Raw genomic sequence first — 13,548 nt, 5'->3', positions numbered from 1 at the left:
AAACTGAGTCCCAGGTGTGGGGCAAGGATGTGACTAAAGGAGTAGCAGGGAGGCTGCCATGGGCTTGCCTCCTCACCATAGGGCCTGGCAGGTCAGCTGGGCTCCACAGTCTCCATGAGACTGAGCATGGTGAGTGACCCCCTCCAGATCCGTGAGGCTTGCTTGGACAGCCAGAAAGCTCATTCTGGGTTTGTAAGGACTTTGGGTGACAGAAACATTTAAAATTGTGCATTTGTCATTTTAGTCAAGAATCTGGGGATTCAGACCATCGGGATAGTGACTTTGAGGGGCTGAGAGGCAGGAGCACCCTATGGGTGTCCTCTCCCCTGGGAGCCTGGGTTGGATTTCGGGCTTCCTGAGTGACACCTTGCAGGTGGGGCAGGGAATCCCTCTCCCCCAGCTCCCACCTGCTCGCCTGTAAAGAGAGGGGCAAAGCTCTCAGGGTTGGTGCAGTGATTAGGAGCTCAGTGCCTGGACAGAGGAAAGGCCCAGTCACAATAACATCTTGTCCTCCCTTCCATCCCATCAGTGGCCCAAGTGCTCCTACCCACATCTAAGCAGAGGGAGCAGGTGGGGACTGTCTTAGGGCTGGGTGCAAGACAGCCTTTAACCTTGAACACAACAGGGAAAGAAAGATAACAGCCACTGACTAGCAATTTGTTTTGAAAACACATGCTTTTAATTTTGAAAGATTCTCTGAAGTCAAACATAATTTTAGCTCAATGTCCTTTCTGTGCACATGTACAGAGGCTCTAGTTTACCCACGTTGACAGCCACAGGCACGACTTCGCTTTGATTTTTTTTTTTTTTTTCCTCATGCTAGTTGGTTGTGACTCTCTCCTTGACTAAACTAGAACCTTCTTCGGGAATCAATACATGTCAGCCATGACTCAAAATCATTCTCCCAATCATCCATCCCTCACTTGACCCATTCACCATTGTATGATCCATCCCTCCACCTGGTCATCCAACTGTCCACTCTTTCAGTGGCCTGCCTATCCCTTCACCTGTCCTCCACCATTCATCCCTGCCCACCATTCTTTGTCAAAATAACTATCCATCCACCCATTCATCCACCCATCCAACCATCCATCCACCCATCCATCCCACCTACCCATCCATCCATCCCACCATCCATCCATCCAACCATCTATCCATCCATCCATCCATCCATATGTCCAACCATCCATCCATCCCTCCAACTTCCATCCAACTTCCCACACAGCAACATGTATCACATGCCCACTGTGGGCCACATATTCATCCCTCAGAGTGTACCATGATTACTGAGCTCCCTGGAGATGTTGCACCCCTGCCCCCCCCCCCAGTTGACACAGCAAGGTCCCAGGCCCATGACCATCCAGTTTTCCCCTTGAGGACAGAGCTTCCTGAAGGCACTGATGGTAGCTCCTACCTGCACCCATGATGAGGCCCGGAGCAGTGTCTTTGGTGTGCACGGTGCCTGACACGTAGGGATTGTCTGCCCATCGCAGATGCAGGTGGAGGTGGCAGTCCGGCTGCAGGGGTAGGGAGGAAGGGGGCCAAGGTCAGCACTCGGGTGGGAGATGTGGTAGAAAAGGTAGGACTGAGGCATTCTGGGTGGGAAGGCAGGGCCAGGAGCCCATCGGAGGAGGTGATGAAGGCTCTGGGGTTGACCGCAGGGTGGAGACCATTGGGCCCAGGGGGACCAGTTGTGGATGAAGCCAGCCAGTCTTCTCTAAGGGAGGGTTTCCCCAGTACGGGAGAGCATGCCCAACATGTATGGACATTCTCCAGTTGAGAAACACCATGGCACCGAGCACCCAGAGAACCAGCTTTTAACTCGTAGATGCTGCTGATTCTAGGGGCACCTCTGGGCCTTGGTCTCCTCGTGGCAACTAGAAGGCAGAGGCGCCCGCTGCACACACACAGCCGAGGGCTCGGAGGCAACCCTGCACACCCCGCGGTCAGGACCACGTTCTGCCATCTGCTGATGTCTATCTGACAGATGCCTCTGGCCTTCCTTCTGTGTTTCATGACATGGTCTCCTGGCCCATGGACAGAGCACATTTTAGATGGTGCCAAGGGAAAAGCAAAATTATTTAATAAACTGGACACAGACCCAGAACTGATGGCATCACGTAGCAGCGCCAGGGCCCAGTCCAGTCTCTATGAAGACAAGAAGCAGACTAGTGCTGGCTAGGGGTGGGGCGTGGGGGGTCAGGAAGTGGCTGGGCATGGAGTTCAGAGATGTAGAGTGGGGGACATGGGTAGGGATCATAGGGTTGGGGGGTGGGGTGGATGGGTGGGAGGGTGTAGGTGGGGGACATGGGTGGGGATTGTGGGGTGGGTGGGGTGTGGGGAGCCCCTGCTGCAGGGGAGTTCAGAGTCACTGAGTCCGCAGAGGGGAGCCCCGTGCTCAGTCCAGGAGCACTTGGATCCACCAGGACAAACTCTCTCCACAAACCTGTGGGGTACGACTTTGTCTGTTTGGGTTTTCTCCTGACTTCTTATGACCGAAGAACAGATTGGTGAGTGAGTATCTGTGGCGAGACGACTCAGTTCTCTTCCCCTCCCCACCCAGTGACCAAATACGAACGGGCAGGGAGATTCCTATGACCTCTGTGGGCAGGGCCAGCTCCTGGGGGATGGTGCACCCGTGACCTGTGGGCACGGCCGGCTCTTGTGCACGGGTACCCCGATACCTGTGATCTCTGTGAGCACACCTGGCTAAAGATAAAGGAGCCTCACCAGGAACGAGGCAGAAAAGGGAGGTGGCCCAGCCCTGTCTTGCTGCCCTGGCTTCCTGGTGGGCCAGGTGGGGCCTGGAGCAGCTGAGCTCCTGAGCTGTCTTCTCGGGACTCCCACCAGGCTTCCATGAACCCTGAGAGGCTATGTGCTTGGTATCCCTTTGTGCACAGAGAGCAGAGCGCAGCAGAATGGCTTGTCTTGTAGATCCTGGACCCCTCCCCCTTCCCGCCTGATGGAGGGCTGTCTAGACCCAGGCACTTGTTTGGGCCAGAGGTAGAACCTCCTCAGGATCCCGTATGGTCAATTGGCAGATGCGGGCTGAGCTGGGATCTCCTTTAGAGCCACAGAGGGCCTGCTGGCAAGTGTCTTCCAGCCTGTCCTGGGGCTGCTGGGGTGGCCTGCTGGCATCTGACAGCTCGACACAGGCCTTAGGATCTGAGCCGCTGGAGGACCGGGGCAGGGGCAGGGTGAGGCAGAACTGGGGGGGCCGAGCCCAGGGCACTGAGGCCCCCTGCAGTCAGGTGAGGGCTGTCAGAGAGGGGCCACAGCAGGAGTCCCCAGGGGAGTCTGGTGTCACAGCTGAAAGTTCTGTCCTGAGAGGGGCGGGCCCGGGTCCCTGCTGGGCTTGTTGGAGGAGTGGGTATGAGGCAGGGCACACAAGAGAGGCCCACGATGCCCCCAGCACCCCCTTCTTGGTCCCTTCCTGATAGCCTGCGTCTGAGAACAGCAGCAGAACGAATGGGTGAAAACCATTCTGAATTAAGATGTCAACAGACTCAAACCACTTCCAAAGAGGATTCATGCCCCCGAAACAGATCCGATCCCAACACTCAACCACGTCACGAGGCCCCATGCCCAGGAGGACATCTGCCCCCATGGAGAGCCAGGCTGTGGCCCGGGAAGGTGCCGCTGGCCCAGAGTGCAGAGGAAGATGGAAGACACATCACACGTGTGTCAGGGTCCCTGTGATGACCCTTCCAGCACACAGAAGCTAAAGGGTGGTCAGGAATATACCCGATTACAGTTATTTCTGGGTGACTCAGGGACACCCGCACCTTCTCTCCCTGTTTATACATTTCCATGTTCTGTAGTAAGCGGGAACCTCTTATCGGAGAAGCAAACCCTCTGTTCCTGCAGAGGATGTGAGGAGGACACAGACAAGAAACCCAGGCAAGTGGCCGGGCCTAGACCCCATCCTCTCTTGCCTGGAGGTCCCCGGGCTCTCCACAAGCTGATGGCACCGCATGCCCCACCAGCCGGCTCCCACTTGTGTTATTTTAAAGCGAGGACATGGATCTCAGGAACGTTATCTCCTCGCTGAGCTGCGTAATTGCAGACAAGAATCTATTCTTAGAGCCAAGAATCTATTCTTTGACACATTAATATGGCTTAACTTAGCTGAGGACGATACGGAATTGAGCCGTTCATAGCACTCCTGTTCTCCGCAGACTTTATACAAGCGGGAGGTTAAGTACTTCTTCCCACAGGCTGACAGGTGCAACTCCCCACCTCCCCCTATCCCTGCCGCCACCCCCATGGGTCTCAGCAGGAGGCTCGTGCCAAGGCTGGGCGCAGGTCCCAGGGTGGGGAGTAAGGGGTATCCCAGGCCTGGGCTCACGGAGCAAGGGCCGTCCCTGCCAGGCTGGGGCAGGGGTGCCCTGGGACTCTTGGGTGTCAGCGTCCCTGAGTAGGAGGAAGGCACGGATTTTGTGTGGGTTGTGTCCACACCACGGCCGGTGGGCTGGGGGCCTAACATATCCAGAAGCCCTGCAGAGAGATCCAGGCAGGATCCCGGGAGGGCAGAGTTGGGCGTACTAATGCATTCCCGACACCCAGAGCAGAGCCTCACACACAGTAGCTAACCATATAGCTTTGTTGAATGAATATCCCTGTAAAACAGACACTGTCCTTTCTGTGGAGACAGAGACATGGTTGGGCTCAGGCATCCCCAGAGCATGGGACCTACTTGCAAAGGAACTTAAAGTCAAGGTCAGTGGAAAACAGAGAAGCAAGTATGCCCAGTGTAGGTTTTTCAGGGGAGGGGTTATCTGGCCAAGGTTTTCAGGCTTCAATAGGAGTTTACTGGAGGAAGGAAAAGGGAAAAGGCATTCCAGGCTACAAGACAGCATGGGAAGGAGGGCAGTCCAAATGGGAAGGGATGAGTGCTCCCCTGCCTGATTGCTCTATGCAGCTCTAACACTGGACCCCACTCAGAGTGGTCCCCTGTGGGGGAAGGCCAGGTGCTGGTCCTGGTGGTGAGCTCCCAGTGGAGCAAGGAGAGGCGGGTCCGTGGGGAGCTGAGCAGCCTGCCTCAAGCCAGGGTTCTTGGTGCTCCCTCTTGCCATCCTCACAGACACGGGCCTGCCTGCCATCCACACCTCCCAGGGGCCAAGCTCCCCAGGGCAGTAAATGTACTGGGGCTGCCTCCACTTGTGTTCCCATGAGAGGCTCCACGGGGATAGCAGGACCTGCCTGGAGCTCAGAGCATTTGGGCTGTGGCCGGGGCTGGTGGCTTATCTCAGTCCCTTCCCCCGCCTCCCCACCCCCGCCACAGGCACACATGTGCACACACACACAGGCAGAGTGCACTTCCTGGCCCTCCGTGCAGGCCCGTGGATTCAGCAGGTGTAACAGAGGCTCGCCGCTTGCTTGTCCGCTTGTGCTCGCCCTCTTGGCCCTCTGCCATCACCACAAGAGGGAGCCAGGGCTGGCCCCAGAAGGATGAAGAGGAGGCCAGATATAGGGAGCAGACCCCCTCCGATACTGGCCAACCCCCACATTGGTGAGGAACCCAGCCCAGACCTGGGATTGTCAGTTTGTTACACAGCAACGTTGTGCCCGTGCTGACTGACACGCTTTTCCTCTCTGAGCCCCAGGGGACCCTTCTGTAAAGCAGGGGGTTTCACAGGAGCCTCTGCCGTGCCAGGAGATGTCTGCAGCCCCCGGCTCTCACACAGCCCTTCCAGATGGCCCTACCCGAGCTGCCCCAGGGAAGGCATGGGATGGGAGAGGCACTTACGGGCTCGCAGTTGGTGGGTTTCCCGTTCATGTCCGTGCTCGGGGGCCTCAGGCGATCCCAGTCGCGGCCCTTGTTGTAGGTTATAAGTGTCACCACCTTCCCATTGGTCTTTTGGTTGGCCAGGAAGACCCCTTTCACCCCTCGGACCTGGGACAGCAGGATAAGAAGAGTCACACACACACGGGTCCGGAGCCCTCTGACCACGGAGCTCCCACCATGGGCCAGCCGCCTGCTCCGGGCCCTGCCTATGCGGCCATGTGTCACACTGGCAAGAGTCCCAGAGCTGAGGCTGTCTGTGTCCACTGTACACACGGGAGGTGGGTGGGGCTCAGGGAAGTCCACACTGTGACCCCCGAAGCCTGGGTGCTCTCATGATGCAGTGCTGTCCTCCCAGACCCAGACGCTGGCCGTCAGACAAGGAGCACAGCCCTGGTCCTGCCACGCCTGTGTGTCCCAGTCACCCTGTCTAGAGCCAGAGCTCTGGCTCCACAGTCCCCAACCCCTGCCTCCCTCCACGGGACCCACAGGGCCTGGCCCATTGCTGTGGGCTCCCCTCCAGACTCGCTCAGCTCAGCCCCCTGCAGAGAAATGCCAAGTAGTGAGGACACGAGGTGGGTGCTTACCCCCCCATCACTCCCCATCCTGGCCAGGGGCTCGGGTTCACCTTGTCAGGGTTTCCTGAGCACCCGTGCAGTGACCCAAAGACAGCCAACAGTCAGCTACGGAACGGCCGGTAAGAAAGGTCATAGGTCAGCAAATGCCTGTCGGTCAGCCTCCTGATCCCACAGAGGCTTCCTCTGCTTGCAAGTTCCTTGCTCACGCACAGGGACCTCAGGCCCACAGCCACCGAGACCCGTCTGTGTGGCATCCCGTGTCCCTGAGGCTGGGTCTTCTGCGTGGGCATCACATCACTGCTTTTCACCCTTATTCCAGATATGGTCACAGTCACTGGTTCCAGGGCACAGCCATGTATCGGTAGGGCCCCATTCAGCCCCGGACAATGGCTGCCTCCACAACTATGGCCGGGGCTCTTCACAGGCAGGTGCCAGAGTGGGGTCCCCTGAACCCCCTTCCTAACCTGAGTTCCAGCACAGAGCGCCCCAAAAAGGACTGCCATCCTGCCGTGAACCCAGGGAGCACCGCACTGAGATGTCAACTTAGGGCCCCAGACAGCCCACGCCTCCTGGGCAGTATCTGCTGGGGACGGCTGGGACAAAGTGTTTCTTTCCAGACACATCATAGGAAGAACGATAACCGTGACAATAACTGGCTCATGTGCAGGACCTCACAAGCCGGATTCTGGGCCAGGTCTTTGCCGTACAGTAGCTCAAATCCCCAGGGACTGGGAAAGCCGTGGAGTGCTCACCAAGCACTGACTCGCACCAGACGCTGGTCTCCATGTTTGAGGAGGACTATGTCCTTGAAACTGCATGGAAGTCCTGGGGAAAGCTCTACTGCCATCCTCACTTCTCAATGGGGAAACTGGAGCACAGAGACGTTAAGTAACCTGCCCAAGGTCACACAGCAAACACATACCAGAACTGGGATTTGAACACAAGCAGTGTATCTCCAGAGTTGTGCTTGTAACCACTACCCATGACCCCTGTGAGCTGGAATTCAGAGAAGAGATGTCTTCTGGGAGCACACCCAGTGGACGGGCAGCAGGTGTCCCCTTGGCACGTGGCTTCTAGTTCCTCATGTCCTCTTCTTTCGAGGTCTTTGTCCACAGATGTTCCCTGGTTCCCCAGCTGGCAAATTCCTGCTCCGCCTCGATTTGGTCTGCGCCCCCTCCTCCAGGAAGCACTGCCTACCTCCCACCCTGGGCTGGATGATCACCGTTCACTGTGTCCCCTGGGTCCTCCAGCAGAGAACTGAACCCTGACCATTAGCTCTCGTTGTAAACAAATGATGACATTCATTACCTTTTTGGGGGGGGGGGGAATGGTTGCCTGCTGCTCGTGAACAGCTTGGAGGCAAAGCCTAGAGTCCTGGGTCTCTCCGGGAGGCTGCCTCCTATGCTGATGAGCCCTACTGTCTGCCCCAGGCTCCACTCTCACCCATGCACCGCAGACACCCCAGCACCCACTGTGATCAGGGCACTTGCTGAGGTTCCCACAGGTGGGGGATCCCTGAAGGCAAGGCCTGAGGGCAGAGCATAAAGGTGAAGGACAGAGCTGAAGAGGGCTGGCTGAGTCTGGAACCAAGCTCCGTAGGGACAGGCCTGGGCTGGTTTTGGTTTCCTTGCTTGGTTTCCTGGGTCTATCCAGGCAGGTCGCTTACCTTTTCTGAGCTTCAGGCTCCTGACCCTGAAATGGGCTGAGCAGCCCCTCCCTGGCCCTGGTGTGGACCAGGACAGAGGAGGTGACTACGAGAGCCCAGTGCAGGTGGGGCCCAGGGTCATGGATATCCGTGGAATCCAAGTACAGAGAGAGATGGTGCAGGGGGGCATGGGAACCAGGAGACCTGCGTCCACCATGAGCAAGCTCGAGCTCCCGTGGGAGACAACCGAGGCACGGAGGAGTGCAGGGGGAGAGGTGAGAGAGTCAGGGATGCTCAGAGTTGTCGCCTCTGTCCCTCAGGCCAAATTGCGCCATGCCCGCTTTCATGCCTCGGAGCTTGTGCTCGTGTCCAGGACGAGGACCGCGAACGCGGTGATCCCCAGATCACCAAAACAGTACTCCCCATAGACGCTCCCCAAAGACTCTTCTCCACGGTAGATCTGTATCACGGAGAAACCCCACTCCAGGACTGAATTGCACAGTCATCAGGGAGACAAAGTCTCTCTTGCCCGCAAAGCCTCCGATAGGTGAGCTCTCTGGAAACGTTTGCAGAGCCAGCACATGAGGGATGGGGCTGGACGGGGGAGGAGGGAAGGTGAGAGGAGGGAGTGAGGACAGGGTGAGGCCCAGCCCCACACCCAACGCCTGCTGGGGCCCCCTCATCAGTCCCTGGGCCCCACCTCGAGGATGTCGATGACCACGCTGTCCTCCGCCTGCCGGGAGCTGCGCACGTCCTCCAGGACCAGCGCATAGCGCACGCCACGTGGGTCCGACTGGTACAGGTTGTAGGTGTCCGTCTGGTACCACTCCTGCACCGCCACAAACACCTGGCTCTCGTCCGTGCTGATGACCTGCAGGTCCTGCGGACACGGCGGGGAGAGCGCAGCGTCAGGGGCGGGAGGCTGAACTCAAGGGGGCAGGACAGGGCTCGGGCCTGGCGGGTTGGTCCTGGTTTTCTGGGAATCAGGTTGACCTCGATTTTCACCCTGCTTCTCCCTCAGCCTTGTGACCGAGGGCAGGTCCCCTGACCTCCTGTTTCCGCCCCCTGCAGCATGGGGATGATGTTCCAGCCCTCCCTACTGGGCTGGGGGAGGGAGGACCTGGGCACAGAGCAGGCACCCTGAGAGCTCAGCCTCCCAGCCCCACGTCAGGCTGTCTGCCTGTCTGTTCTTCCTGTGCAGAGGACTTCTTCCTCCATGCACCCTCAGCGGTCACCCCTGCTGGTCCTGCCCTGGGGATCAGGCGAGTCCTCTGCTGGTACATTCACTCAGCACGCATTCATTAGGCACCTACTGTGTGCCAGGTACTGTACCAGGCACCAGGGCTCTGTGGGGAGCCACAGGTGGGCTCTGCTCTTGGGAACATACCCTGGAGGTGGTGGGGAACTGGATTAAGTCACGCGTGTCCTCTCTAGGCTCAAGGCTCGGTTCCAGATTTACAGTCAGAAACAGAACAAAACCCAATGACATAAAAAGGAAGAAAAAGGAACCCAGGGTTGCCCTTGCTTTGTTTGCCTTCTCTCTCCCAGCCAGCGCCTGGTGCTGCATGGGAGCCCCGGGAATAGGCCAATTTTAAAGCCATAACAAGCGTTTCCTCCAGCGTCTGTGACTCCCCTTCTATCACCCTGAAACTCCAATCGCTGGGCTGGCAAGGCAGCTGCCGAGACAGGCACTGAGAGCAGAGATGAGGCTGGTCCCGCCAGCCAGCACCTACAGAGGAGAGGCGCTCCCCTCCGGCCCTGCCCAGTGCAGGGCTGTGGCCCTTTGTGGGGAATCCTCTGTCTGCATCATCTGGTATTAGAGCAGGCAGGCTCCATTCTCTAACAAGGCGCCAAGTCTCTATTCTGTCCAGTGGAGCATGGCCTCCAGTGGAGGGAAGAACTGGCTGCCTGGGTGGGACCCTGTGCTGATGGCCCTGCCCCCCCCCCCCCCCCCCCCCCGCCTAGCCACCATGCTGTGCCGCCAAAAGCAGGGACTTTGCAGAAGGACTTGGTGGTATGAAGCTCCAACTAGGCCCTTCCCCCTGAGGGAGGAACCCTGGCAGCAAGAGCGGGCGCCCTCTGTCTACAGACTTAAATCCAACACACAGAAGTGACTGCAACCTAGAAGCCTGTCACCAGGGGAACACTGTGGAGGTCAGGGCCACAAGGCTTGGCCATCCCCACCCATTACAGGAGAGAGGAGAGCGGTGGGGAGTCCCAGACAGGTCCCGTGGCACCTGGCACAAAAGCAAGCTGATCGCTATCCTTCTCTAACCCCCTCCCCTCCCGTTTCTCTGCTCTTGGCCACAGGGCAGGCTGCACCATGCCCACCGGGGTTTTGGCCATCCTGCTGCCTCAGCAGGGGACAGTGCTCCAGGGGCACAGGCTGGGTTTCCAGCTCAGACAGCGCCCACACCTAGCATGCCACCAGCACTTACCGTCACAGCATGAATTCCAACACTTAACAAACGTCTACCTTGGGGCTTTCTGCCACGTGTGACTCACGTGTGCTGTTCATGGACAGTGTGCCACCTGTTCTCTCACGTGATACGGGGAACATGTCCCTCTCTCATGACAATTATGCACAAACACCATTTTTAATAGTGTATGCTATTCCATCTCCCGGTTGTGCTCATGTCTTTGAACGATTTCCCCACTGCTGAGCCTTTAGCGTCTCCAACACAACGTGCAAAAAAAAAAAAAAAAAACAACAACAAAAAACCCAGTTACGAACGTTTCTAGACAGACGTCTCGGCCTCTCTGATCACGTCCCAGACATAAATTTTAAGGGAAATTGCTGCGTGGGAGAGTACGAGCACATTTAAAGCTCTGCTTACATTGTTAAATGACCATCCTGAGAGTCTCTATTCATTCCTGCCTCGCCAACACGGCTGGAGGGGGCCCACCGCACTTCCTGCCAATCCCAAGAATGATTTTTAAAAAATCTTTGCTGATTAGAGAATAACGATAATGGGTAATAGAGAAGACATATATACATGCGGTCGTGGCTTACATTTGAATTTATGGAATTCGATCTCTGAAAGGGAAAGTCAGAAGCCGCAAGACGTTTGTCGACTCCGATTTTAAACAAAGGACACAGAACAGATGTTCATATGTGTATTTGTGGATTCGTGATGTGCATTTGTATATATAAATAGATACATATGTGTCTGGATGGCCTGGAGAGATGCGTGGAAGGAAACACCAACGTTGCTGATACGTGTCATCAGGTAGAATCAGGTTTGGTTGTTAGTAACAGAAACCAGAAAAAAGAAAAGTGGTTCAAACACAACAGCGCCTTCCCCCACATGTAAGAGATGCCCAGAGGTGGACAGTCTGGTATGGAACCACTACAAAGTCACCAGGAACAGAGGCTTCTTCTGGCTCATCATTCCACCACCCCATGGCATGGCCCTTGTCCAAGATGATAGTTAGACCTGTAGTCACCATGTGGACTTGTAAGCGAAAGGGAAGAGGAGACAAAGGCTTGTCTTAAAGGGGGGAGGGGCTCTGGGAAGTCTCTGATGGTGACTCCACATACGTCCGTGCCCGCCAGATGTCAGGGACCTCCACTTCCGTCCATGCCCGCCAGATATCAGAGACCTCCACTTCCATCTGTGTGCACCAGATGGGAGAGAACTTCATTTCTGTCTGTGTCCACCAAATGTTACAGACTCCACATCCATCTGTGCCCACCAGATGTCAGAGACCTCCACTTCCATCCATGCCTGCACATGGGAGAGAACGCCATTTCCAGCCATGCGCACCAGATGGGAGAGAACTTCACTTCTGTCCATGCCCACCAAATGTTAGAGACTCCACTTCCATCCATGCCAGCCAGTTGTCAGAGACTTCCACTTCTGTCCGTGCACACCAGATGTCAGAGAACTCTACTTCCATCCATGCCCACCAGATGTCAGGGACCTCCACTTCTGTCCATGCCCATCACATGGAAGAGACCACCACTTCCATCCATGCATACAGCAAATCACCACCTTCTGCCTCTGAGGTTTCCAATGAATAATCTGCTGCTTACCTCATTGAGGACCCTCATATGTGATGAGCTGCTTTTCTCTTGCTGCTTTCAAGATTCTTTCCTCGTCTTTCAGTGGTCTAATTACAATGCATCTTGGTGTGGAACGCATTGTGTTTCACTCCTTGGAGTTCATCAGGCTTTTTTAGATATTTATATTCATGTCTTTCATTAATTTGGGGGAACTTGGGCCATTGCTCCTTTTAAAAAAATATTTTTATTTACTTTCAAGGAGGGCAGGGAAATGAGAGGAAGGGTAGAGGTAAACTCAAGTAGACTCTGTGCTAGGTGTGGAGCCTAACACGGGGCTGGATCCTATGACCTATGAGATCATGACTAGAGCCAAAATCAAGAGTCGTATGCCTAACCAACTGAGCCACCTAGGAGCACTGCCCTCCCCCCAATCCCCATTGCTTCTTTAGACAATCCCCCGCCACCATCTGTCTCCTCTCTTTCTGGGATGCCCACAATGTATGTGTTGGTTTACTTGCTGGTGTCCCACTGGCCCCTCAGAGGGTGCTCATTTTCCTCAATCCATTTCGCTTTCTGTCACTCAGACTCCTTAATATCAATGGTCCCACCTTCAAGTTCTCAGAGTCCTTCCTTCTGCTCAAGCCTACTTTTCAATCCATCTAGTCAATTTTGCTTTCAATCATTGTTCATTTAAGCTACAGAATTTATTTTTGGTTCTTTTTTTATGTGTCCAATCTATTTCTTCATTATTTCTATTTTGGTCATTTGTACTTGGTTACCTTGACTTGCCTCATGGTTTTGTTTAGCTTTCTGAGCATCTGTAGGACAGTCCCATTAAAGTCTTTGTCTGGTAGGCTCGTCATCTGGTCTTCTCAGGGACAGTTTCTGTTGCCTTTTCTCCTGTTATTGGATTGCATTTTCTTTTTATGCCTTATAATTTGTTGTTGAAAACTGGACACTATAATCTGATAATATGGTAACTCTGGAAATCATGTTCTCTCTCTTCCCCAGGGTGTGTTGGCTTCTTGTTTCTGTATCAGGGATCAGGTGGAGGTAGAAAGTTACGTGAGCCTGAGCTTTTCCCTGGGCATGCATGGTGACTTTGCTAAATTCCAACATACGACTTGTTGCTTTTGAATGTCATGGTCCCTAAATGTCCAAGGGGGTGGGGGGTGGAAACAGGGTCTGGTCCTTTAAATCCCTTGGAAGCTGCTTTGGCTGGTGCAGGTGTCAACAATGGCTGTTTTTACCACAATATCTGCACTTCCATGACCATAATAAGCCATCAACCCCCAATGCAGACCCCCGGTATTCAGAGAACAAGGTCCCCACAGCCACCCTGGCTCCTGTAAGTGGTGTGCATGCTGCTCTGGGCCCATGAGCACAGCTGCCTGCCACAAGGCTGAGGTTGGGGCATGGGCTCCTGCTATCATGGGAAGAGCTGAAATTGTGGAAATTAACTTTGACTTACTGTCCAAACATTCCCCTGGATACTGCAAGCCCTTGAATAGACTCCAGAGTTCTAAAACAGGTG

At 55.4% G+C, this 13,548-nt stretch overlaps 1 protein-coding gene across 4 annotated transcripts in view; it reads right to left on the bottom strand.

Annotated features, from left to right (window-relative positions):
- The window catches only part of SORCS2 (sortilin related VPS10 domain containing receptor 2), a 422,409-nt gene that overhangs the window by 34,810 nt on the left and 374,051 nt on the right, over positions 1-13,548 (bottom strand). For all 4 annotated transcript variants that reach the window (XM_059165935.1, XM_059165939.1, XM_059165918.1 and 1 more), the window contains exons 9-11: positions 8,709-8,888; positions 5,750-5,896; positions 1,415-1,517 (exon numbers count right to left, since the gene is read on the bottom strand). In XM_059165935.1, the coding sequence (XP_059021918.1) occupies positions 1,415-1,517; positions 5,750-5,896; positions 8,709-8,888 (430 nt within the window). The remainder of the gene's footprint in view (positions 1-1,414; positions 1,518-5,749; positions 5,897-8,708; positions 8,889-13,548) is intronic.

This window comes from Mustela lutreola, chromosome 1 (genome assembly GCF_030435805.1).
Source record: "Mustela lutreola isolate mMusLut2 chromosome 1, mMusLut2.pri, whole genome shotgun sequence".
NCBI lineage: Eukaryota > Metazoa > Chordata > Mammalia > Carnivora > Mustelidae > Mustela > Mustela lutreola.
Note: the sequence above shows the minus strand (reverse complement) of the source record. Positions and strands in the feature narration are given on the sequence as shown.